Here is a 12,330-nt window from a genome sequence, read left to right as displayed (position 1 = left end):
ATACAGGTATCCTTCCTAACTCAGTTTCCGGAGAGGAAGGAAACCGCTCAGGGATTTCACCATGAGGCCAATGGTGACTTTCAAACAGTTACAGAGTTTAATGGCTGTGATAGGAGAAAACTTAGCATGGATCAACAACATTGTAGTTACTCCACAATACTAACCTAATTGACAGAGTGAAAAGAAGGAAGTCTGTACAGAATACAAACATTCCAAAACATGCATCCTGTTTGCAACAAGGCACTAAAGCAATTAACTTTTTGTCCTGAATACAAAGTGGTATGTTTGTGGCAAATCCAATACAACACATTACTGAGTACCACTCTCCATTATTTTCAAGCATAGCGGTGGCTGCTTCATGTTATGGGCATGCTTGTAATCGTTAAGGACTAGGGAGTTTTTCTGTATAAAAAAAGAAACTGACTGGAGCTAAGCACATGCAAAATCCTAGAGGAAAAGCTGGTTCAGTCTGCTTTCCTCCAGATACTGGGAGATGAATTCACCTTTCAGCAAGACAATAACCTAAACACGTGGCCAAATCTACACTGGAGTTGCTTACCAAGAGTACAGTGAATGTTCCTGAGTGGCCGAGTTACAGTTTTGACTTAAATCTACTTGAAACTCTATGTCAAGACATGAAAATGGTTGTATAGCAATGCTCAACAACCAATTTGACAGAGCTTGAAGAATTTAAAAAATAATAATTGGAACATTTTTCCCAATCCAGGTATTGAAAGCTCTTAGAGTCCTACCCAAAAAGACTCACAGCTGTAATCGCTGCCAAAGGTGATCCTACAAAATATTGACTCAGGGGTATAAATACTTATGTAAATGAGATATTTCTGTATTTCATTTTCAATACATTTGTAAACATTTCTTAATGCATGTTTTCACTTTGTCATAATTGGGTATTGTATGTAGATGGTTGAAAAATATTTATTCCGGCTGTAACACAAAAAGTCAAGGGGTATGAATACTTTCTGAAGGCACGGTGTGTGTATACACACACACACACACACACACACACACACACTTTTTTTCCTGAAATCATCCTTTATCCATCTCTCCTCTATCCATTTCTCCTCTCTGCCTTTCCATTTCTACCATGTATTACTGCATCCTCTGCTATTCATTTCTCTCATCCTCAACCCATCTCTACCTCAGCTTGGAACGTCAGGGAAACTTGGAGTTGGATTTCCTCTAACATGAAGTCACAGTTGCTAATGCTATTTGGTTTGTAAATTGGGTGGCAATGCATGACGAAAATCATTTGTTTCTATGTGTTTTTGTTTGTGTGTATATGCGTACTTGTGCGTGCCTTGATCAGTCCCCTAGTTCCCTCCTCAGCAGTACTCCTCTCTTTGCGGATCCGGCAGGTCATTCAGGTCCAGAAACACTGAAGCATTGGACAGCTTCCTTCCATTACTGGACAAGTCCAGCAATTCCTCTGCTGTGCAGCCTGAGCTGGGTACTGAGCTGATGTACATGTCCCACACCTGTTCCACATGTCCAACTTGTCCCACCCCAACCCCTGGTCCAGACTCCAGCTCCAGAAGCTTCTGCTTGATCTTCAGGTTCTTCTCGATGTTCCTGCGCTTGTGTTTGAACTCCAGGATGGTCTTGGTGTAGCGGTTGATGATGGTTACTGAGGAGGCCATGCAGGCTGTGAACGAGCTCCACGCCAGGCTAGATAGATAGATAGATAGATAGATAGAGAGAATGAATAATAATAATAAGGAGATGAACAGAAACATTTACACGTCAAAGTCCAATCTTTATTGGCAGGTGCATAGAAGTGGACTGGTAGAGAGGGAGATTAAATAAAAAAAACTCAAAATGAATTTTTTTCAAGCGATTTAAAAACCTTTCTCTGTGTGTGTGTGTGTGTGTGTGTGTGTGTGTGTGTGTGTGTGTGTGTGTGTGTGTGTGTGTGTGTGCTTACATGTATGACCAGCTGTAGTCCCATGTCTGAGGCTTCCAGTCCTCTGGCCCCACACTGACTGTCAGCTGGAAGGCTGTAGTGAACATCATGTGGGCCACCATGCCGAGTAGACCTGGAAAGTCAAGTAAAAAAAAACCCATCTCAGTCACGTACATGCATTTCTTGGAACAACGTTGTCGATTTGCTAAACAGAGTCCACAAGACACAGAACTCTGTAAATGCGTTTTCAAAATGGAGTTGCCTTCTCAAAACATAAATACATTCATCTAAACTAGATTATAATGTAAAAATTGCTAATATATTGATAAAAAGAACACGACTGTCTGCAAAAAGATTAACGCAACCATACTTCTCTCTCGAGTCCAAGCAGACAAAACAGAAAGTTCCAGTAGATCAATACATATTCTTTGCTGTCACTAAATCATGATGATCAAAATTGAAACTACATCTATCCAATGGTGCAGAATTATGGGCAATTACTCTCCTTTTATCCATATTTCACCAAACAATTTCATACACATCAAATCAAATATTATTCCAGATAAAAATAAATAAAAAGCACACTGTGCAGGATTCGTTCATCTGTATCACCACAATCCAAATTCATGTATTCAATACATAGGCTGGTTTCCTCACAGTTTTGTAGACTTTTCATTGGCGCACAGAAACACAATCCACAATAGAAATAAGGAAAGGTGAATACAAATGGAGGAACACAACTGATATGAATGTACAGTATAGGCCTCAATCCACACCAAAGCAAAGCTCTAAAATGGAAGGTCACAACATTGGAGATGACGATTTAGGAGTAACCCAAAGTTACTCCTATTCTCTGAATATCTGCATGTCTGCAATATTTAAATGAATGAAACTGATGGGATGATTTAGAATTGTGTGTAGTAGTATTTACTGATTGCCGGAAATAGTGAAAACAATTGCACACATTTCTCTTCTGATGAAAACAATGTGAAAATATTCGGCGAACACTGTATTTACTGCTGACATTTGTATTTAAAGATTAGCAAAAGATGGTCTAAGATGTGCGAGCAAGGTAAAAAGGCAAGAACATTATCAGAAGTTATGTAAATGTATTTAAGCATTTGATCATTGCTGTTTTGCTATAGATACATTTCAGCGCAGATCCCAAAATATCGTGAACACCATTGGGAAAACTGTAAACTAGTCTAGCGCTGTAGAACAGAGCATTACAGAGAAGTGTGTGAAGTTCCATTCTTCACCACTGGGAGACAATGTTGAGCTATAATGGAACCGACCGTAGTCCTTGAGCGCTACAGTGTGCAGACATTTCTTCCATCCCAGCACAAACACACCAGATTCAGCGACACTAATCCTAATCCTAAAGTCTTTGATGATGAGTTGATAGTTGAATCATGTGTGTTAGTGCTTGGCTGGAACAAAACCCTAACTGCCCCTGTAGCAGCTCTCCTAGATGAGAGTTAGAAACCACTGGATTAGAGCACTTGGTTAAGCAGAGAAGAGTTGTGCCAGTGTATGGGATTGGCAGAATGACCACTTAACTGGCCTGTTGGCTAATTTGGAGTCATGCTGCATACAATTGTAATTCTGCTCTCTTTCCCTCTCTCCGCCAAAACCTCCAGTCTCTTTCCCTCTCTGCAAATCCTTGCCAGTAAACGGTGGCAGGTAGCCTAACGGTTAGAGAGGCGAGCCAGCAACCAAAGGGTTGCCAGTTCGAATCCTGGGTCCAATGGGAAAAATCTGCCGGGAAATGAGCTGGCAACCACCTCTCTGCCAATCTTTATCTCTTTCTCCCAAGCACAGCTCAGTCACCCAATCAAGAGATCAAGATTCTTTCCAGATATCCACCCACTCAGTCGACCCCAATGGCATGGAGAATATAGCCTACAACTTTTAATATCTGCGGCACAGGGCTGGAGTGATCCTTCTCCCTGGGATTACCCACTGTCTCCCTCCATGGGTCTCCAGGGAATGTGCGTCCTGGGGTCACTCTCTCTCTGTCACTGTCTCTGGTGTATTCATTCCATGGATAGAGAACAGAAGATCATAGGTTTGAATCTCACTGACGCTGTGTCACTGTAAAAAGTAAATGTGTTAGCATGATTAAAAAAAGTTTATCCAAAATAAGATAGCATTGTTTTTAAAAGTCATATTGAAATTTGCACTTTTGTTCTCAGAACGTTTAAATAAACGTTCCGTTTTACCGGTCAGGAAACTTATGCCTTTGTTCCCACAACCAATGTGAAATCAAAAACATATGTTCTCAAAACTTCCAAGGAACCAAATGTGCTAGCTGGGAAGTGTTTACATGACTATTGCATACTAGGCCTACTGCCATAATCCGTTTAATATCTAATTATTAGTGTGCATGTAAACGTACTGCGTCTTCCGTCCATCACACTCAGAACTTCCTTCAGGCAGCACCTCTACTAGTACACAACTTTATGTTCCCTCCCTAAAACTAAGCCAGGCTTATTTCCCAGAGTGGTGGGTGAACCAAGCTGAAATTTTGGAGTAATTGTTCTCTTCTTGATAATGGTAAAGTATAAAGTTAAATCACCCATATGTGCTGTTTGTGCAAAGACAAAAACCTCTCTCTTTCTCTCTCTCCCCTCCACACCCCCCTCTCTCTATCTCCTTTCACCCCACGCCACCCCCGCTCTTTCCCTCCTTACTCCCTCTCTCCCAGTCTAGCCTGGCCTGAAGGAGCAATAGGTCAATAACCGAAAGGTTGCCGGATCGAATCTTTGAGCTAACAAGGTAAAAATCTGTTGAGGCAGACGGTTAACCCACTGTTCCCCGGGCGCCGATGATGTTGATTAAAGCAGCCCCCCGCACCTCTCTGATTCAGAGGGGTTGGGCTAAATGCGGAAGATGCATTCAATTGTACAACTGACTAGGTATCCCCCTTTCCTTCTCCATACACCCCCATTATAAAAAAGTTGAATAATGGTTTGTCTGGCCTCTAGCATTCTTCTGGAAATCATTACAACAAGATGCTGAGCTAGGTAAACTGTGTAAGCCTCTCTATAAACTATATTAACACATTAAAAACAGGAACAACAGTAAACCCTTTTATTGATTACATTTGTTGTTTGTAAGCAGGACAGGATAACTCCCCTGAGATGAGACTGTTTTTTTTTTGGCAAACAATTTAATTGGGTTTTTAAATGTCTGTTAAATCAGTGGTTGATTTGAGGTGGCTTGGTCATCCATTCCATTAAAGGGGGACATAAAATAAAGAGTTTCTTGCCATTTCATTATTCCCTCTTGGTCCTTTTCTGCAAACCAAACGATCGCAAATGACTTGGATGCAAGACTGAGGTTTGGATGACAGATAGGATAGCTAACATCCACTCAGACATTATCGTCTGGTTTCCCGGATCCAGATTAAGCCTACTCCTGGATTGACGAGTGTTTGAGCATAGACCAGGAGCAGGCAAACCAGCTCCGTGGTTCCAGAGTCTACTCTAGACCATCACTTATCCAACAGAACACTGAAGCCTTGTGTCTGCAGAAGGCAAGTGCTCCTCTAATAACCAACATCCATCCACTAGGACCAGATCAATACTAATCCAGACAAAACTAGACCAGCCGTCTGAAAAAGACAAATGCTCCTTGGGTGGAAACAGCCACATAGGAAGAGTAGCCCAGTCTGCAGCCCCATAGATAGCAGTGAGCTGTTTTAGCTGCCTAAAGCTGCCAGTGTGAAGACCGTGTTGATCTGCAGGGTTTCTATTGTCCCAGTCAGGAACAAAAGGTTGAGACACAAACTAACCATTGTTCTAACCCTAACCGAAAACAGTGAGGAAAGGAGAAAAGGGACTGACTCAATAGCAAGAAGCACACGCATACGTGCAAACAAAAAAAACATGTAAAGTATGTTGTTACCTGACAGGACAGTGAATATGGCAGCAAAGGCGTTGAGTTTGAGGCCGTCGATGACGTTTCCTAAGTGACACGCCTCTATGGACATGAGGATGCCTCCGGTGGCCAGGAGGAGAATATACAGACATTCTGAAACGATACACAGCCACAGCACTCCTACACACAGAGAGAGAGAGAGAGAGAGAGAGCGAGAGAGAGATAGAGAGAGAGAGGGGATTGCAAGAGGGTGGGGGAGGTTAGGTGACCCCATCACCCATATCATTAACCTTCACTGTCACAGAGAAGATGCATCTGTCTCTAAGACAGACACACACGCCGCACACCACACCACACACACACACCACTTGACCTACACTCGCTGCCTGGGCTATGGATGGTGGGTGAATGGTCCTTGATATGGGCTATGGATGGTGGGTGAATGGTCCTTGAAATGACCACGGAGGGTAAAACTTTACATTAAGTTGCCCCTATTACTATGTAACTACACAGTAGTAACAAAATAGTTAAACGGTAGTTACATTGGTATTACTATGCCCAGTGACACAAGCCTACCAGATGAGCTAAATGCCTTCTATGCTTGCTTCGAGGCAAGCAACACTGAACCATGCATGAGAGCCCCAGCTGTTCCGGACGACTGTGTGATCTGGCTCTTTATAGCCGATGTGAGTAAGATCTTTAAACAGGTTAACATTCGTAAGGCCGCCGGGCCAGACAGAATACCAGGACGCATACTCAGAGCATTCACTGACAATTTCAACCTATCCCTGACCTGGTCTGTAATACCAACTTGTTTCAAGCAGACCACTCTGCCCAAGAACACCAATCAACACCATCATCCCAGACACCCTCGATTTACTCCAATTCGCATACTGCCCCAACAAATGCACAGATGACACAATCGCTATTGCACTCTACACTGCCATCACCCACCTGGACTAAAGGAATACCTATGTAAGAATTCTGTTCATTGACTACAGCTCAGCATTCAACACCATAGTCCCCTCCAAGCTCAAGACCGTGGGACTGAACACCTCCCTCTGCAACTGGATCCTGGACTTCCTGACGGGCTGCCTAGGCGGTAGTATGGCAACAACACATACGCCACGCTGACCACCAACACGGGTGCCGCTCAGGGGTGTGTGTTAAGTCCCCTCCTGTACTCCCTGTTCACCCACGACTGCATGGCCATGCATAACTCCAACACCATTATTTAGTTGACGACACGACGGGGGTAGGACTGATCACAGATGGCAATGAGGCAACCTATAGGGAGGAGGTCATAGCCCTGGCAGTGTGGTGCCAGGACAACAACCTCTCCCTCAACGTCAGCAAGACAAAGGAGCTGATCGTGGACTACAGGAAACAAAGGGTCGACCACACCCCCATCCACATCGATGGGGCTGTAGTGGAGCGGATCTAGAGCTTCAAGTTACTGGTTGTCCACATCACTAAGGAATTAACATGGTCCACACACACCCACACAGTTGTGAAGAGGGCACGACAGCGCCTCTTCCACCCCAGAAGGCTGAAAAGTTTTGGAATGGGCCCACGTGGTACGGCCACTGCAAGGCACCCGGCTGCAAGGCGCTACAGAGGGTGTTGAGTACGGCCCAGTACATCACTTGGGCCGAGCTCCCTGCCATCCAGGACCTCCTTACCAGGCAGTGTCAGAGGAAGGCCCAAAAAATTGTCAAAGATTCCAGCCACAAAAGCCATAGACTGTTCTCTCTGCTACTTCACGGCAAGCGGTAACAGTGCACCAAGTATGGAACAAACAGGACCCTGAACAGCTACCCCCAAGCCATGAGACTGCTATACAAGACTGCTAAATAGGTCATCAAAATGTTTTACCATTTAAATCTGCATTGTTGGAAAAAGATCCGTAAGTGAAAAGGTCCCGTAAGTAAGCATTTCACTGTTAGTCTACACCTGTTGTTTACGAAGCATGTGACAAATAAAATTGGATTTGATTGATTTGAGCAATACCTATGTAACTACTATGCTGTTACTATGCTGTTACTACAGTTATATTACTGTGTAGTCATATAGTAATAAGGGGCAACTTATAATAAATAATAAATCCATGTTATTACTAACCAATTACAGTGTAATTACATAGATTATAACACTGTTAGCTACTTTGCTATAAGACCTGTAGAATGTTAAGTGCTGCCAACCACAGTTACAATTTTTAAGTTAAAAGTAGGCCTAGAACTCGGTTAATAATTTAATTTATTCTTCTCTCTTAGTGATAGAGCAATCCTTTTTACTTGTTCCGACCAAATTCTTCAATGGTATTGGTATTTATTAGGATCCCCATCAGCCGCCGCAAAAGCAGCAGCTACTCTTCCTGGGGTCGTCATGGGATTTCAATGATTAATCAAAGGTGTTCATTTAAAATTTCACGGCAGGATCAAGATGCATATTAAAAAGATGAAGGTAGCCTGTGATTTATGCAAATGAATCTAACGTATGTGTCTCTTTCACATTTCGTTTTTTTTTTTTGTCTAGCTGAGAGTATCCCTTTAGCTATTTCAATAACTTCAATGTCCTAACCAACATATCCCCCATCACAAAAGCACACAGAAAGGTATGGACTTATTGGATGAAATCAAATCATAAAACCAACAAGGGCCCTATGGAAGTAAGTCATAATAATGCCCATTTTGGGCAGAGAGGCAGAGGCAGTGACATAGGACTCAATTGAGTTCACAATTGGACATGTTTAATCACATCTCTCAGGTAAATAGGTAAATAGAACAGGTGAAGGTACAACCAAACCACAATCAGTTTCGGGTGTCTGTCATTCTCATTCTGTCAGTGTCACAGGAAGATTTAATTCCAGCCAGTGCGTGTGTCTGGTCTTGTCCTGTTAGGAAGCTATTCAACAGTCTTTCGTGTGGTACTGAATTAGGCACGGACAGGTTGTATGTTTGTGTGTGAATGATGGATGTCTGATTGGCAGTGTGAGACGCTATCTATTCATCCTCTCTCTTTCTATCTATCCTCTTTGAAGCCCTATAGAAGTCCAAACTCTGCTGGATTTGAATGAGTGACTACAGCATGGATAACACACCAGATGATACTGATCAACTGCTTCTCAGGACCTAGATCAGCAGAATCAGGTGTGTTAATGCTGGGCAGGAACAAAAGCCTGCAATCACAGTAGCTCCCCAGGACAACGCAGTGTTTCTACTCTTCTTAAATGCTGTTAGATTTGCACTTTTCAATTGACACATCCAAATAATCCTTAAGGATAACTTAAATCTCAGTTGAGCCCTGCATGTGAACCTACTCCAGGATTATTAAGGGACTGGGTTCAATTTTCACCTTTTGAGCTGCACTTGCAATTCCTGATATAAGAGATGACTGGAATCTTGATAAAAATAAAACAAATTTAGCCATTCACAGATGCATAGCAAATTGTGTTAATAACACATCAATTACAATGTAATAACATGTTACTACACAAAACCTACCTCTTTCATGTGAGGGTGTGACATAAATGAAACTTCTGCAGATTTCACCTGAAATAGAATATCCCACAAAATCAAACACAATACAGTCAAACACTCAGTCATCATATTTCTAAGGTGGCTAAAGCCGTGTAGTCTTTTGCACCATCCCTGTTGAAACACACCTGATTCTACTACTCTGCAGGACGTTTTTCAGGTGTGAAAAGCCTGCATTCGTAGCATACCCAGCAGCTCTTCGAGACGAGTGTTGGCCACCCCAGTGACACAAGATTTAGACCAAACATATTGAATTTCCATCCTATTCTCACACTGTCGCGCAGACTATTTTATGGCACAATTACGAGACGGTAAAAATCAGTAGGCTATTTCATCCATTCTGTTCAGAATTTATCAGTATTTCTGCCATAATGGGTATTTCTGCCATAAATCCCAAATGGCGCTAGAGGCATCACTACAGACACCATGCCTTCGATTCGAGGCAACACAACCGGCCGTGACTGGGAGTCCCATAGGGCGGCGCACAATTGGCCCAGCGTCGTCCGGGTGTGGCCGGTGTAGGTCGTCATTGTAAATAAGATTTTGTTCTTAACTGACTTTCCTAGTTAAATAAAAGTTAAATATATATATATATATATATATATATTTTTTAATCCGATGACCGGTCAGCAACAGCTATCAGTTCTAAAATATATTGTTCGGTCTATTGTTACAACTGTCGATGTAATTTCTCACGCTTGACATTCTTGCTCTCGTTGAATGTAATCTTGCACTTAGGCTATCCAATATTTTTGAAGGAACGGGTAATTTCAGAGAAGGACACTGTAATTCTATCAATAGCTCCAAATACCCTTCACATGCAATGCACGCAACTTTGTCACAGTTAACCAAGCTGGGATTGTTTCATTTTTTATTTTATTTTTTCATGAATGATATATAGGCCTACCTATTGATTCTTGAAAAAAATATAATTTAAACATGCCTCATGAGTTTAGTTTAACTGTCGTATCCCATCAGAACCCACATTATAAACAGATTTCATTTACCCCAACGTTTGTAATTTAAATGTAAACAAACATCCTCGAAACATGTTGTTGATATCATGAATATCATGAAGCCCTTGCTTCCATAATAGCCCTGTCTATGAATTTGAGAGTGGTTAAATTTCCCCTACCCCATCCCTCAGCTATTTAATTAACAAAACGTTATTATTGTTTGAATTTCAGATTTCAACTTTAAAGTAAACAGTAAAATGAAAAACATATTACCTAATACAGCTCACATAACAACTATGGACATTTCATTTCTCCCAAAAGACAATAAAAAATACATAGGCATAGCCTACACATTTGCATCGTCCATGATTCTGAGAACCCAATTATAACCTTCCATTTAAAAACGAGGCTATTTCCTTCATGTCTATACATGCGTGCAGGTGGGTCACAGCGCGGCGTGCGAAAAAGTTATCTTCTCTTACCTGGTTCAAGACAACTGGAAACTTGCGGGGGAAAAAACAAGATACACCCGAAATAAAAACAACATTTTGACCGGTCATCCAACTCGGAATTCCAAGTTGGAAACTCCGTCCGGAAGTGAAGATCACTGACGTTATGATTTGACCTTGTTTTTTCCCAGAGTTTACAGTTGTCGTGAAAGCACCATCTTTCTCTCTCTTACCTGTCATATTGACGTTCTCCTCGCACGAAAACCAGATCCCGGTGTGGAACTTCCTCATAATGTACTTGTCCTCGCCGGACTCCCAGATGTACTGGACCAGTCTGCTGTCGTTAATGTTCGAGCTGTTGAACCTGATACAGAACGACTGTTTCGTGGTGACCGGTCCGGTACAGAAAGGTTTTGCAACTTTCCGTGTCCCCTCGCACCAGTAGCTGGTAGTCAACGCAGACACGGCTAGAATCAGCGCGAGGAAGTTCAAGGTAAGAGCCAGGGATACCCTCCGCTGCCGATCTATCCCTCCCATAATGGCAAACGGGAATGGGAGACGCACTTAACCCCAACGTTCAACACAATGTTTGGCGACTTCTCCTCAGATCCTCAGGTTATCCGGCTTTCCGATAATATATCCGCGGGCAATTCCAGCTGCGCGAGACTCCTGCATGCGGAGCCAATCCTCAGATATGCTCTTTTGAGAGTCTGATACTCTCACATTGTAGCTACCCCTCCTCTCCCTCCTTTCTAGTGTCTCTCTCTCTCTCCTCCTACCCGTCTGTCTGTATCCTAGTTGAGTCAGTCTGTCTAGTCAACCACACACACGAGAGGACAGTCAATGAGTGTAATGTAGTTTACAAAGTTCGATTAGGAAGGCTGGTCTAACTGGCTCTTCACTTTTTATTCATCTAGTGAGCCAACACATAATTCACATCGCTTCCTATCTCACTCATCAACATAGCAGGCATGTATAAGGTAGTAACGTTACCTCAACAGCATAGCCGGTATTTATAGGGTAGCATTTATAATGTTAGCTCATTAGCGTAGCAGGCATTTATTTGGTAATGATTATAATGTTACCTCGTCAGCGTAGCAGGTGTCTATGGTAGTGTCTATAATGTAACCTCGTCAGCGTAGCAGGTGTCTATGGTAGTGTCTATAATGTTACCTCGTCAGCGTAGCATCACGTCTTTCCTCCTCCTTTACTATTAGCAAGTGTGAGGAATGTCATTCACCTATTAACTTCAGCCAATGAGCATGGCACTCTAAGGAAATTCCACCATGCTTGCTGATTAACTAGTGCAATAATCACTTTCCTTTCTTTCAACCAATGGGCATAACTCTAGGAGAGTATTTATATGTCAACTCAAACCTTGTGTCCCACTTGATGTTTTGCAGAAACCAGGGCGGGGGGGGGTTCCACACACTCACACTCCTACACACTCAGTCACATCAAAACCAGATTCATTACCTCAAATAATGACAGTAATGTGTCCATTTGGCCTCTCTCCACCGCTCTTTCTCTCTCCATCTTTCCTTCACTCTCTCTCCGCTCATTTGTAACCTCTGGTCTGTGGCCTA

General features: G+C 42.6%; 1 protein-coding gene across 1 annotated transcript; it reads right to left on the bottom strand.

Annotated features, from left to right (window-relative positions):
• Positions 1-575: 575 nt before the first annotated feature.
• gsg1l2b (gsg1-like 2b) lies at positions 576-11,552 on the bottom strand. Its single transcript, XM_014179557.2, has 5 exons — positions 10,978-11,552; positions 9,307-9,354; positions 5,831-5,983; positions 1,943-2,054; positions 576-1,686 (listed from the first exon to the last, which is right to left on the bottom strand). The coding sequence occupies exons 1-5, from the start codon at positions 11,279-11,281 to the stop codon at positions 1,344-1,346; spliced, it is 960 nt and encodes a 319-aa protein (XP_014035032.1). The 5' UTR covers positions 11,282-11,552; the 3' UTR covers positions 576-1,343.
• Positions 11,553-12,330: the final 778 nt, after the last annotated feature.

The sequence above is a fragment of the Salmo salar genome, chromosome ssa28 (assembly GCF_905237065.1).
Source record: "Salmo salar chromosome ssa28, Ssal_v3.1, whole genome shotgun sequence".
Classification (NCBI taxonomy): Eukaryota; Metazoa; Chordata; class Actinopteri; order Salmoniformes; family Salmonidae; genus Salmo; species Salmo salar.
This window is presented reverse-complemented; position numbering and strand designations above follow the sequence as displayed.

What these genes read in the sequence shown, in the direction of transcription:
- gsg1l2b (XM_014179557.2), bottom strand. Translation starts at nt 11,281, where the DNA reads ATGGGAGGGATAGATCGGCAGCGGAGGGTATCCCTGGCTCTTACCTTG. An exon ending in GGAGAACGTCAATATGACAG is followed by an intron (nt 9,355 to 10,977) that starts GTAAGAGAGAGA and finishes ATTCTATTTCAG; the next exon opens with GTGAAATCTGCAGAAGTTTC. An exon ending in CATATTCACTGTCCTGTCAG is followed by an intron (nt 2,055 to 5,830) that starts GTAACAACATAC and finishes TTGACTTTCCAG; the next exon opens with GTCTACTCGGCATGGTGGCC.